Here is a 14,988-nt window from a genome sequence, read left to right on the forward strand (position 1 = left end):
TTTTTTTCCCTTTTTTTTTTTTTTTTTTTTTTTTTTTTAATGTGCTTACCAGAGAGAAATAGAAAAAAAAAAACAAAGAAGAAAAGCTTCCCCTTGAGGCATGGTTACACCTCAATCTCTTCTCCATTTCTCTGTCCTTTCAGGATTTCGGCCCCATGCCTGGTGTGTTATTAAGCCAGGGGTCCAGAACTTCAACTGCTCCATTAGCCAAGTGTGAGCCAGCCATGTCCCCCACCAGGCCTCGGGCTGGCCCTATCCAATTTAAAGCACTCTTTGAACAGAGCATATTATCATGGGGAAGTCTGGTAGTCAGACATTGACCTTTTTTCTGAATCCATATTGTGTTTATCAAGTTTCCTGATTTGTAATTAACTTTTGCATTCTTAAATATTCATGAGGAACTGGCTCTCCCAAGCTCACAGGGAAGCTACCAGATGTTCTATGGCTCCCTCCTTGGGAGGACAGAGGGAGCAGGGAAGACAGTGTGCTTGTCCCTTCAGGTGGTCCTCTGCTCTACGAGAACATCACGTTCGTCTACAACTCGGAGCAGCTGAATGGGACTCAGCGGGTTCTTCTGGATAACGTCCTGTCAGAGGATCAGTGCCGAGAGCTCCACAGCGTGGCCAGTGTGAGGCCCAGGGTGTGGGGGGAGGGCTGGCCAATTATGAGCCTGGAAATGCTTTGGTCCTGGTCTTATCTGGGTGTAGAGAGCAAGGCCTGAAATTTCACTTTTTGTTTGTTTGTTTTGGGGAGAAGGACATGAATTACAGAGCTACTTTCATAGCCTTTGGGCTGGGATGATTCTTGTTTTCCTAGGTGGGTTCTGGAATAGCTAATGGCTTAATTTAAGACTCAAGCTATCTAACATGTGTTCTGCTTATCATATAAAACTATTGGGAAAAATTTCTTTATTTTAAACAGTAATTGGCCAATATATTAATCATTTACATTCTATTTCTATAAAAAGTAGCAATATTTGACAAAGTAGAATGAAGGTTAAGATCTTCTCCCTCAAATAGAAGACTTAATTATATTAAGATCCTAGAATAAAATGAGGATAGTTCCAAGTACGGACTTTGAGTCTTAGCTTTCTGGCACCCAAGATAGAAATAGGGAGCTGAGGAATGCATAGTTATTGATACAGTATCTTCTCACATTTTCTTCTAGGGGATCATGCTTGTTGGTGACGGATACAGAGGAAAAACTTCACCCCATACACCCAATGAAAAGTTTGAAGGTGCAACTGTCTTGAAAGCACTCAAAGTAAAGTCTTGACTTCTTTTGGGTTTCAGTTCCTGACAGTCAACCAGGGGCTTCTGTGAATGGCAGAGACAGGAAAGTCAAGAATTTAGAATAGACACCTGGCAGGGTGACTAAAGGGATTAAGTATGAAATGGAACCTTCTTTTAAAAAACAAAACAAAAACAAAATAATAACTCCTTTGTTTCTTCATTCAGTCATCAATTTATCCAACTTTCTATTTCCTAAATTTGTATCTAAAAATATATAGACCTTGCCCTTAAGAAATTCTTGTTGTAGGACCAGCAGTTAGCGTAATGGCTATGTCGCTGGATTCCCATGTAGTCGACCGGGGTTCGAGAATGGAGTAGAAGGGCGTGTGTGCACATGCCCAGGATCCCGAGAGGAGAATGGAGTAGAAGGGATTGCGGCGAGGCCATCCCCCCTGGGGGTGATTTCTTGCTTTCTGTCTCTCTGGTGAACACATGTGCCCTGTAGCAAAAACCTCTCCAAAAAAAAAAAAAAGAAACTCTTGTTGTAACAGTGAAAACATATCTAAGCAAGTAACCATCCTCTCCTGCAAGATCTGTTGTGAGGGAGCAGCAAAGAACATTGTGAGAGAACAGAAGAGGGGGCCATCAGCTTCAGGTTTCCCAGGACTGACTGGGAAGAGCTTTGAAGTAAGCTCGTTATGGCTCATTGTTCGAACCCAAATTCTCAAGCACGGAGTAGTATTCCCACTAGCCGTCACAGAGGTGGCCATCTTCTATTGGTGTTAATGAACCCCATGTCGGTTTTTCTCATGTCCTCCAGTCAACAGGGGCTTCTAACTCTTTTTTCAGTTTGGTTATGAAGGCCGAGTCCCGCTGAAGAGCGCCCGCCTGTTTTATGACATCAGTGAGAAGGCCCGAAAGATCGTCGAATCCTACTTCATGCTGAACTCCACCCTGTATTTTTCCTATACGCACATGGTCTGCCGAACAGCCCTGTCTGGTGAGATTCCAGTCTGAACTTACTCTCTTATACCCACAATGCATTGGGAAAGAAAAGAATACCAAAGAAAGTTCGGTTATAGTTTATGCTTGCATTTTAGAAGTGTTCTAGATTTCTACAACAAAGGAGCTAACAAACTCTTGTATTTCCCTTTCCTCTTGTTGTCTTTATTGGTTTTCTAAAATTCTGCAAGATCCTCAGCGACATACATTGTGCACACGTTCCTTTTCAAATCCATTTCTCCTAATTATTGAAATCATACAGAAAAATGTCTTTCTGCTCTAGGTTTCCCTTTGCAGAGAGCCAGGAACCCAGAACTGACAGTCCCCCTTCTGTCCCCAAGCACTGAGTACAGGCAGAGCTGGGGCTGGGGGGATGGCTGAGGAAATGTTCTGGAAGAGGCAGAGACCTGCTCGCTCTCTGCTTGCTGTTACTTCTCCTCTGTCTTCTTCCCTGCTCACCTGAACAGGAGGGGAAGGGTCATGTCACAGGAGTAGACTTCTACACTCGGCAACGTCTCAGCAAAGTAAAAATCACGTGTTCGCATTTTCATTCTGTCCTCCTCCTCTCGTTGTTCCACATGAAGTGCGTGGAATGTGCACTTGTGTATTTTCATGAGGGAGTGTCTACAGCAGAAGAGGCTGGAGTGACTTACCTAAGGTTTCACTTGGAGTTTATAGCAAAACGAACCAATCTCCTGTCCACTGTCCTTTCAACTCTTCCTCCCTGCCTTCTGTCTCCCGCATTTGAAAAGGACACAGAGAATGGGGAAGACAGGCAGCTCGTCAGTTTTCTCTTGGAAGTTACTGCATGTCTTCTCTCATTCTTCCGCATTCCCTTTACGGCAGGTCAACAGGATAGAAGGAATGACCTCAGTCACCCCATCCATGCTGACAACTGCCTGCTGGACCCAGAGGCCAATGAATGCTGGAAGGAGCCTCCTGCTTACACATTCCGGGACTACAGGTAGAGGCAGCACCTGCCTAAAAACTAAGCTTTGACCCAATAGTTATCCAAACCCATGGAAATGAGAGAGCACCTCTGTTTTGCTTGCTGTCAGTCATGTTCATCTCTTTGAAGCAGGGATTCTCAAGTTCTCTCCCAAAGCAGCTGCCATTGCTGAGAGGTGATGTTATGGCATTTTTATCTTAAGAATCATGACATTTTGCAACCCGTTTCACAAAGTGTGCGTAAAAAGTTTGTGTTTTGTAATCACTTTGTTTTTACTGAAGCATATCCCTTGTGATTTGTGTATCTCGGTCTGAACACACCAGGGCAGGGTGCCCCAGCACTTAGAGAAATCCAATCATATCACTTATTTGCTATTCACACCCATGAAGAGCTCTGTCTGTATTTTATAAATAAGAAACTAGAGACTCAGGAAAAAAGAATGTTTTATTTTATTGAAAGATATCTTAGTGTGTAAAGAGCCAGGAGTTATAATCACCACGTGCATGATCATGTATTGATTAGTACCACAGTGTGCTCTGTTGAAAAACGTTCACCGTGTGTCTTCTATCTGCAAAGCTAGGCTAGACCACAGCCAAGTATCCAGCTAATTAGAGAAAAAAATGCGTCCTCTAGACCTACTATTATACAAGGGAAGAAGGGAACTTCAAGTAGTGTGGTTAGGTTCAAAGGGCTAAATTATATTAAATGTAGGTAAGTTTTCTTTGGAAGAAGTGAAATGAGCAATGAAATATGTTTCGAATTTTAACATATGTGAGATAAATAAATACTTTAAGGCTATAATCCAAACTATACCTTTAAGGGTGTGAAGGGCCGATTATTTCAATGTCTAGTTCAAAATAAATTTACTAATCAGTTCATTACCAGCCTTCAGTCCCTGTGACGATGTTGTTGTCAGCACGTAATACAAATGGTTTTCCTTTCCTTCTCCCAGTGCTCTCCTATATATGAACGATGACTTCGAAGGAGGAGAATTCATATTCACAGAGATGGATGCTAAGACTGTGACTGTAAGTAGCCTGTTCCGAAGGTTTGCTTGGCCTTTGTAATCACAGTCTTCCCACTTCCCAAGGACCCATGGATGGCTGGATTTCGAATGCTTCCGAGCTCAGTAATTCAAGAGTTGGAGAGAGGTCCAGTAAATGTATAGATCATAAATTTTTAGAACTAGAAGCCTCTATAAAAAGCTTCTAGTCCATTTGAAGATGAGTGGATTAAAAACTAGAGATAGTAGGATCTCTATCTCATCATGATCACAGAGTTGGCTAATGTTACAATTGGAGTACAAACCTAGGTCTTCTGGTTCATTTTCAGTGGATCTGAGGAAAACATAAAAACATCATTGACTAAGTCACTCGTCTAAGATAAGTCAAACTATTCTACAGAATGACGTTGAATAACCTGGTATTTTACATGCTTGAATGGAACATTGGCCTCCAAAACCCTAGTTACCAAAATTATTATATATATGTGTGTTTGTATACAGATAGACATAGATATAGAGACAGATATGATTGTGTCTGTAAGTTATAAACCTGTACCTACAGATTTATACACAAACATGTACATTAAAATTTAAATTCAATGACCATCTTCCTAAGGAAAGGAGCCTACTTGGAAAATGAGCCTACTTAGCACATTAAAAACCATTTCCTTAGTGTCCTTTGGTTCTTAAGCCCTTTGGCTTAAAGAGGGAAGGTAATCATGGAAAAACAGGTTTTCCAATTGATGACATGGAATTATACATAGATGATGAGGTATCTCATTCCTAATCTAAACAGTTGGGTCATGCATGTGATAAACTTCGAAGTCTGGACACTTCTAAGCTATTTCCAAAACTTTCCCTGAGTTCTACGCTTTCCCCATCTTGGCCTTCATGCTTTCTCATAGGGGAGCATCCATGTATCATTTATGACACTCTACTGTGGGATAAGCAGTCAATATTAGAAACTGTATATATTGAATTTGATGTGATTCCTTCTGGGATTCTGGCTAAAGGAGTGCATAAATATTGCTATAATAAAAATACTTCATGAAAGTTAATGTTACTGTAGCTGTAAAAAAACATCATGGTGCCCCACTTTACTATTTTTAGTTTTGGTTATAGGGCATGTATGTTCCCTGGAGAGATATTGAGAGAGAGACAATGGAAAAACAGCCCCCCAGGGGGGTTGGTCACGCCACAGTCCCTTTGCCTCCACTGTCCTTTTGGAATCTGGGGCATACATGCACATGCACGTGGGTCCAGCACTCACACTGCACAGTCGGCTACATGAGACCCAGCGGCTGTACCTCCACATCACCTACTGGTTGGTCCATGATAACTCATTTTTTTGGTAAAATGCTTAAATATTAATATGATAGTATTTCGATGTTTTGTAATTTGGGAAATTAAACAAGATTCATGACCTGGGTTAGAGTTTAAAACCTCTATGCAAGATTCTCAGTTCCAGACGAGCTTGCGTGCCGAGTACATTTGACTTGTGAGCTCAGCTAACTCTAAGCTGTGGTACAGAAGGGCTAGGTCAGTTTGAAGGGGAAAAAAAAAAAAAAAAAATCAGGCGGTAGAAAGATTCCTTTGCTTCTTCTCCATCTAGTGGCCACATTTGGAAATGCTCACTGTTCAACGCTCAATGTTCATAAAGTGACCTGAAATACTATGAATCAGTTTAATTAATTGTTGAATGTAATCTAACTGGAATTTTGCTTTTTAAAGAAGTGAAAACAAATAATAGTCCCCTTTTGAAGATCTACAATTTTAATAAGATGATGTAACTCTCTTAAAGAGCACTGAATCTCAGGGCCTGCAGGTGGCGTGGTGGTTAAGGGTGTTGGACTTTGACAAGGCCAAACACAGTTCAAGTCCTAGACCTGATGGCTTGCTTTCTCACTTTCCCTCTCTCTTCCCTCTCTTTCTTTTCTCTCTCTCATTAAAATAAATAAATACAATTAATTAAGTCTTTAAAAAAAAAAAAGAGCACTGAATCTCACCCCTCTCCCCGCAAATGTAAAAGCAAAACTGATTTAAATAATGTTTTAATTCAAGGGCTCTAATGTAAGGATATTTATTTTCCACATCAGTTTTGCTTTATATTAATGCAAGTGGTAGAGTTGTTAGGGCATTGTGTAGAGAATTAAAATTCTTAGCTGAGCCATTTCTTACCTCTTTCTAAGAGGACAGCTACTTCAATTCCAGTAACAGAAATGAATAATTTTCCATTTCAGCTTCCTTCCTTTGATACTGAGGGAACAGGGCAGGAAAATGGACTGACTTGGGCCCCATGAGGAAGTAAAGTTTCTTAAATCTTTTTCTTTGGAAAAATCTAGAAATCGTTTGACTAACTAAATGGTGGCAGAATAATTACATTTATTCAAGGCAATACAGCATAAACGCTTCACTGACTTCTATCATCAGTTGCATAGAAAGCAAAGGGAATGTTCAGTTCAATATCATACTTGGAAGACAGAATGCTTGAAAAATACATGGGTTATTTTCAACAGCAGTATTTATTTGGAAACAAAAGGATTAAGGGATTTGGGCTTCCCTGTGAAATTTTGAAGAAGATACAATTCAATGAGTTTGCTTTGCTTCGTAAATGAAGAACAGAAGGGGCTGAGTTCCAGAAGGATGTGACATTTGTCTCGGTACACTCTGGCTGTGTGACTACTTATGGAAGGTCAGAAGTAGGGAACAAATGAGGTCATCAGAAAAGTCATGACAGCTTTCTTACATTTTTCAATGCAAAAATCCGTCATGACTTTTCCAGTGATCCAATATTTTCAGAACATATTCTGAAACAGTGTGGAAACAATGTCACAAGTAGAGGTACATTCACCAAAGCTTTTTTATTCCCCCCTCTAACTTAATATGGGGACTTCAAAAAGTTCATAGAAATACTGGATTTAAGTATGAATAAATTTTGGTGCAAAACGTATTTGGAACACAAACCTAGTTTTTTCCGAACGCACGTTTCCCGTGAACTTGTTGAAGACTTCCCCCATGGCTGGGGATGCTCCCTGTTTGATGTGATTAGTCACAGAAAGCCTCGTGAGCCCACACAGCTTTCACCAATCTCAACCGCTCCGGGCTGTTGGTAGCTCATTTTCCTAAACTTTTCCAAAGTTTCTCATGTTCAAAAATGCTTTCAATTCTTTTAATTCCACCAGAGAGCAAGCAATAAATTGTCCCCAGGCCCTTTCTTTAATACCGTAGGAAGCAATGACAACCGTGTGTGCTGCAGCGAGTCCTGACCAGGCCGGAAGAACAAACCTCCCAGAACACATGGCACACCCTATCCCAGGGCCATTTACTAGGAAGGCCTTCTGCCCTACCTCATATGCTTTAAATGTTACTGAGTTGCTGTTTCTATGTGGAAATGTGCAAGTTCTTTCTCCTGAAAAACACAAATCGGTTCTCAGAGCAGAGAAATTAACCAAACTGTGTGTACATCAGAAAAGTCACCCTGATGGGACCAGCAGTTAGTGTAATGGCTATGTCGCTGGACTCCCATGTAGTCGACTGCGGTCCAAGTCCCGGACCCGGTGGCTTAAACTCATGCCAGGCACGTGCCCAAGATCCCGAGAGGAGAACGGATTGCAGCGTGGCCATCCCCCCTGGGGGATGATTTCTTACTTTCTGTCTCTCTGTCTCTCTCTGTCTGTCTGGTGAGCACACATGCCCTATAGCAAAAACCTCTCCAAAAAGAAAAGAAAAGAAAAGTCACACTGATGAAGTCGCTAGAGAAAAGCAACTCTTTTAAAGAAAAGCAAAAGCCAGTGACTTGGTGGTTATGGCAGCTGGAGCCCACATGGTGACTGTGCAGTTGAGGCCCCAGACCCAGTGGCTTGAAAATCATGCTGGGTACATGCATGTGCATACCCAAAATCCTGACAGGAGAAACGGAGAAGGGGTTGCAGCATGGCCATACCCCGTGGAGAGTGCTTCCTCACGTTCTCTGCTGAGCACACGTGCCCTCTAGCAAAAAATGGGGCCAGCATGTGCCATGGGGGTTAAGGAGCTGGGTTCCCACATGGCCAACTGCAGTTAGAGTCTTGGACATAGCAGCTTGAAAATCATGCTGGGCATGTATGCACCCAAAATCCCAAGAGGAGAGTGGGGGAGAAAGGATTGCAGCATGGTTCTCTCTGGCAAGTGCACACATGCTCTATTGTAAAAAAAGAAAAAAAAAGCTTGTAAAAAAATCATAAAGGGAATTGGGCTAGGTATCATGGTATTTTATAAGATTAGACTTGACTCTTAATAATCTTTGTACTGAGAAATGTGAACATCACAAATGCATGAGAAAGGGATGGGAAAGACCACAATCTGTAACAACTGCCTCGATGAAGAACAGAGCTCTTCCAGCGCTCTAGATGTTCCCTGGCTTTTTAAGGATTTCACAGATACTGACTGTGCACCTGCCTGTACTTACTGGGTCGTTGGAAAATTCATGACGCATATCTGCATGCAAAAACAGAAAAATCCGTTCTGACTTTTCCGATGACCCAGTATATACACCACCTAGTGCCAAAGCGCAGGAAGTGAACTGAAAGAGGGCATCTTTGTCTTCCCAAGTTTGAGGGATACCAACACCGCATGTATTGACCAACTACTATACATATGGGCTAGGCCACATATTTTACTTAAAAAAATTTTTTTTTCTGAAATAGGTATTATTTTGATATTATCTTTGTTTGCAGATAACTAAGAGAATCTGTGTTCTTCATCCTAAGCATTTCATTCTTCTTTTACTCAAGATCTAACCCAGGTACATAAAAAGCCAGAGAAAGGGCACTGGTAAGCATGTTTGTGATTACAGAATCGAACTCCGATTTCCTCTCTATTTCTCAGGCCTCTATCAAACCGAAGTGTGGGCGTATGATCAGCTTCTCATCTGGAGGAGAAAACCCACATGGGGTGAAGGCCGTCACCAAGGGCCAGAGGTGTGCGGTGGCGCTCTGGTTTACACTGGACCCACTTTACAGAGAGCTGGTGAGTTTCTAACCCGCCCTGAAAGCCAGTTAGAACTGCTCACACTGACGTATCTGAGAAGCCTAGATTATTCCATAACCCTCCAGAGGTCGTAGAGCTCATGCCAGACTCATACAGAATACCTCTGGTTTCCGACTCTGGCTCTGTGTTCCTAAACAAGAGCAGATTTTCCTGATCAGACCCATGACCTTGCAGTTTCACATCTCCCTTTTGTAGTGTGAGCCTCACAGAGAAGCCAGACTTGGGAGGCAATTCTTAATTAGATGGATACAAATAAATGAATACATTTGGGGAAATAGGTCAGTGGTGTCTGAAAGTCAGTCTTGAGCTTATTGATACACTGTGGCTTACTAACAGACAGGAGAGAGGAGTCACTTTCTACTGGTTAGAAAAGACTGTTTTGTTTCCTAAATAAATCATTTAAAAAGGAGCATTGAGCACTTTATGAAACATGAAAGAAGATGAGCGCTCCTGAAGTTTTATTGCTAATAGTGATAGTATTAAATATTAAAATATGATTATTAGATTAGAAGTAGCTGAGGACACTTAGCCTGGCTAAGAGGCTGTGACTTCATCCCTGTGGGAACCAGCCCTTGGGCAGAGATTATATTCTATGTGTGAAGCTGCAGAAGCATGAATTAAGGCCAATGGGGAGTAGCCCCTGGGGGGAAATGTGGGCTTAACCTAAGGCCTCACCTCCCATGGTCACCACTGTTTGGTGCACTGCCCACTTTGGAGGAACTAACTAACTGGACGGTCCATCAGGGCTGCCCGGAATGGAATGTCGAAACTGAAGCATCAGAGAGCAGGGCTGGCCCGGACGGCTTCCAAGTCTACTCAGCCCCAAGTGCTGACGGAGCAGCGACTTTCTTTTGAGAGATTTTTGCTATAGAGCGCGTATGCTCACGTAGAAACAGAGAATGACAGACAGAAAGCAAGAAGTCATCCCTGGGGGGATGGCCATGCCTCAATCCCTTCTCCTCCATTCTCCCCTCAGGATTTTGGGCACACACACGCGCCTGGCGTGAGTTTTAAGCCTCCAGATCCAGGACTTGAATCATGGTCTACCATGGGGGAGTCCAGCAATGTAACCACTATGCCATCTGCTGGTCCCAGAGCAGTGACTTTCTATTCTCAAAAATGGCGTTTTCTCCCAGTTTCCTCTTTAGGCCCTAAATTGCATCCCATTTCACCAGAACAGTGTAAAAGCATCCCCTTTCTCTCACACGCTTTCCACCATCAGACCTCTCAGAAACTTTTCTGCCCACACTCCACCAGCATTTGCTCGTTTCTTACGTAAGTTTGCAGATCCATCACGTGTTGGCGAAACTCGGCTAAGTGGGCCTTAGGGGTACGGGGTGGACTGTGCAGAGTCCCCCTGCAGGAGCGTGGGGAGATCCACAAGTACGCAGGCATCGAGAAGGCAGCTGTGTGCATTTTCTCGCGGGGCAGTCAAGGAAGCCTTGCATGTGAGTTCATGTCTAAAAGAAAAAACGATAGCAGGCATAGACTGACAAAGAGGTCCTGGCAGAAGGAACAGGGCACAGATTGCTAAATTTTCAAGGGACACAAAACAACCTCCTTCACCTATAATACCTTTCCTTCCTTATGTTTTTCAACCTCCGAAATGCCAGCCTTCTCCCCAAGCATTCTACACTAAGAACCCTAGGTAAATGGGTAGACAGTGACGATAATGAATTGTTTTCAAAAGTACCATACTATGTGAGTATTCAGTTCAGCAAACGTGGGATCAATTTCATCATTCATTATCCAGACTGTCTTCTAATGTATCGTTCTATCAAATGAACTAACACAAGGAAAGTTACTTTTGCTCCTTTCTAATTTGGAAACATGAGCCCTCTGGTGGAAAAGTACTAGGAACATTTCCAGTCTTCAGGCAGTAGCGACACCCAGTGGCCTCAATGAGAAATGACATGAGCCTCAAGCAGCTAATAGAAAACGTCGTTCAGCTGTGGTTCCCAAACTGTGCTACATATTGGAATCACCTGAGGATCTTTACCAACTACTATCATCCGGGCTCCTACTCTCAGAAATTCCAATTTAATTGGGAGGGGGTGGGATCTGGGAAGTAGGATTTTTAAAAGCTCCCAAGTGATTCTAATGTGCTGCACAGTTTGGGAGTCCCTAGTTGAATCAATCACCTTTTCTCAGATTGGAACACCGAGCCAAGAAAGTCCTGCCTACAGACAAGTCATTAAAGCTGCCGGATTCTCGTGCTTATTACATATTGGTTAAAGGCATTTGCTTCTCAAGGAGTAGTTAGCATCATCAACTTCTGAGGATGCAAGGAGCCTGAAAGCTTCATATGTGTGGGCTCCAGCTCTTGAATTTCTTTCGCTTCATGAGAAACATGTTTGTGGTTTCTTGTTGCAATCCGATGTGAAAGGTTTTTATTTTCTGTTAAGCATCAATGCCGTTCTCATATTCATTAAGTAGCACTCGGGCATTTTACTTATATATAACAATTTAGTTTTCTGTTATTTATCAATTTGGTCTTTTAGTTATCTATGCCAACATTTTCAAGTACATGCTCTTGGAGCAAAGTGGCTTTGTTTTTTTGTTTTTTTGAAGAGGTTTTTGCTATAGGGCGTGTGGACTCGCCAGACAGACAGAGGGAGACAGAGAGACAGAAAGCGAGAAATCACCCCCCAGGGGGGATGGCCACACCACAATCCCTTCTCCTCCATTCTCCTCTCGGGATCTTGGGGCACACACGCACATGTGTCCGGCGTGAGTTTAAGCCACTGGGTCCAGGACTGGAACCGCGGTCGACCACGTGGGAGTCCAGCAACATAACCATTACGCTATGCTGGTCCCAAGTGGCTTTGCTTTCAAGGGAATTAAAAAGGCACTGAGTTCACACATGGCCAACTGTGATTTGAGTCCTGGAACTGGTGGCTTGAAACTCATGCCTGGCGTGTGTGTGTGCGAGCCTAAAATCCTGAGAGGAGAATGAAGGAGAAGGGACTCCAGTGTAACCATGTTCCCTGCGGGGGTTGATTTCTCACATTCCCTCTCACTGTCTCTCTCTCTCTGTGTCTCTCTTGAGTCAGTGCATCCACCCTATGACAAAACACCTAAAAATAAATAAAAATAAAATTTTGAAAGAAAAATTTTTTTTGAACTTTCTATGCTAGGAACTACCTACAGGAAGATATAACTAGGTGGGAAGCCACTGTGCTCCCTCCATCCTACCTCCCCTAGTCCTGGGGAATTTTAGACCACAACAGGTTATTGTCGCTCACATGTGGACCTAGAGTACTAACAGAAAAGGTGAATGATGTGGACCTGCTGATGAGAGAGATGAGAAAACAGAGGATATTGTGGCAGCCCCCAGAGGAACACTTTACCTAGAATAGGACTAGGGAATTCCTTTAGAGTGCCGTATTTCAACACCCTGAAGTAAGGTAGGAGGCTGGAGCGTCAGAGGAGAGGAAAGGAGATGAAGTAAGGCTGAAGAACAGAGAAAAGTCTAGATCAGGAAACTCCTTATCAACACACCAAAAAACTGGACCTGGAACTTCAAGCAGTGAAAACCCATTAATGTTTGTGAGCTGTGAGCGGGAGAGTGGCATGGTCAGACTTCAGTGGGCAGGATCACTGAATGGGACAGGGGATGGAATGGGACAGGGGATGGAATGGGATGAGATATGGAATGGAAGAGCAATTGGGATGCTGCTGCAGCAATTGAATTAAAAAGTGACAAAGGGGGACCAGCAGTTAGCGTAATGACTATGTCACTGCACTCCCATGTAGTTGACCGCGGTTCGAGTCCCGGACCCAGTGGCTTAAAACTCATGCTGGGCGCCTGTACGTGTGTGCCCAAGATCCCAAGAGGAAAAGGGAGGAGAAGGGATTGTGGCATGGCCATCCCCCCGGGGGGTGATTTCTCACTTTCTGTCTCTATGTCTCTCTGTCTGATGGCGAGCGCGCGCGCCCTATGGCAAAAACCTCTCCAAAAAAAAAAAAAGTGACGAGGCATGGTAGTTAAGGCAGCTGGATCTTACGTGACTGAGTGCACGGTTGAGTCTCGGACCCTGTGGTTTGTAAAATATGTGAGGCATGTGTGCCCAAAATCCCTAGAGGAGAATGGAGGAAAAGAGATTGCAGCATGGCCATGTTCCCTAGGGGTGATTTGTCTCTCTCTGGCAAGCGCACAAACCCTATTTAAACAAACAAACAAGCAAAAACAAAAAAGAAATGATGAGGGCAGTCCACCCACAGGGAGGCCTGGGTTCAAAACATGCAGGCATGCCCACATGCACCTGTAATCCTGACTGACTGAGAATCTAGGAAGAGGGTCACCATGTGGTAGACCCTGTCAAGGGTACTGCTCTCTCATGAAAGAAGAAAGAAAATAAGATCTTGAGGGCTTAAACCAGTGGATATTTTTAGAGATGTTTTTGCTATAGGGCGCATGCACTTGCCAAAAAGACAGAGAGAGAGAGGCAGAAAATAAGAAATCACCCCCAGGGGGGGATGGCCACGCTGCAGTCCCTTCTCCATTCTCCTCTTAGTATCTTGGGCATGCACGCATATGCGCCCGGTGTGAGTTTAAGCCACCAGGTCTGGAACTCGAACCACGGTCGACTATGTGGGAGTCCAGCAACATAGCCATTACACTAACTGCTGGTCCCAAACCAGTGGTTTTTAAGAAGCTGTGATTTTTGCCCTCTAGGGGTCACCAGGCAATGCGTGGATGCATTTTCGGTGGTCTCAAAAGAATGGAGGTATTTTTTGCTGCCCTTAGTAGGTAGAGAGCCAGGTATGTTGCTGAACACTCACAATGCATAGGACAGCCCCTCATAACAAAGGATTTTCTGATCTGAATGTTAATAGTGCCAGAGCTGAGAAATCCTGGCCTAAACAAAGCCATGAAAGGGGAAGGGGGCAGAAATAGGACGTAGAAAGGAGAGGACTGGATGACTGACCAGATGCAAGAAGCCATGATCAAGCTCAGGGTAAGTAAGTGAGCAGTGGAGGTCCTTCCTGAGAGCAGAACTGTCTAAAGACCAGAGTAGGTCTGTGGGGAGGAAACGGCAGTTCAGCACCGAGCTGAGTTGCAGACGGCTGTGGACTATGAATGAAAGGGTAGGAAGCAGTTGGATATCCAAGACTTCCTTGTGGGACAGAAATCTTGGAAAGTGCGTGCTTGGACACGGAGGTGTCAGGAGAGGGCACCATTCTGGGGATGAGAAGAGGTTCAGTCCTTGACTGGATTCAGCACCGATCCGTGAACAGATGATGCCGGGAAGTGTTGGGGAAGCATCTGCCTCTGGGACTGATTATTATGCTTGTAACAGAAATGTGCAAATTGCCTTTTTTGCAGGAGCGAATACAGGCCGATGAAGTGATTGCAATCCTGGATCAAGAACAGCAAGGGAAGCATGAACTGAATATCAACCCCAAAGACGAGCTGTAAAAATGAGAAAGAATGTTCTATCAGATATTTATTTAAATTCTTAATCTTATGAGAACCTTTTTATTTTTGTACAGAGCTGTGGTATAAATTAACAGGTTAATATGAGTCACCAGATCTCCCTTCTGCTCCTAAGGATGCTTGCTCCTCCTCACTCAGTCTGTCTTTCTTGATTTTTTCATCAGTTCATGCACTTGCCAAAAAGACAGAGAGAGAGAGGCAGAAAATAAGAAATCACCCCCAGGGGGGGATGGCCACGCTGCAGTCCCTTCTCCATTCTCCTCTTAGTATCTTGGGCATGCACGCATATGCGCCCGGTGTGAGTTTAAGCCACCAGGTCTGGAACTCGAACCAC

The 14,988-nt window shown here is 43.6% G+C and overlaps 1 protein-coding gene across 1 annotated transcript in view; it reads left to right on the forward strand.

Annotated features, from left to right (window-relative positions):
• Positions 1–14,673, forward strand: part of P3H2 (prolyl 3-hydroxylase 2) — a 179,307-nt gene extending 164,634 nt beyond the window's left edge. The window contains 7 exon segments of the mRNA XM_027775023.1: positions 501–628; positions 1,168–1,263; positions 2,082–2,232; positions 3,081–3,198; positions 4,136–4,211; positions 9,053–9,193; positions 14,544–14,673. Coding sequence (XP_027630824.1) covers positions 501–628; positions 1,168–1,263; positions 2,082–2,232; positions 3,081–3,198; positions 4,136–4,211; positions 9,053–9,193; positions 14,544–14,636 — 803 coding nt within the window. The 3' untranslated portion in view covers positions 14,637–14,673.
• The last annotated feature ends 315 nt before the right edge of the window (positions 14,674–14,988 follow it).

This window comes from Tupaia chinensis, unplaced genomic scaffold, assembly GCF_000334495.1.
Source record: "Tupaia chinensis unplaced genomic scaffold, TupChi_1.0 Scaffold000515_1, whole genome shotgun sequence".
Taxonomy (NCBI): Eukaryota; Metazoa; Chordata; class Mammalia; order Scandentia; family Tupaiidae; genus Tupaia; species Tupaia belangeri.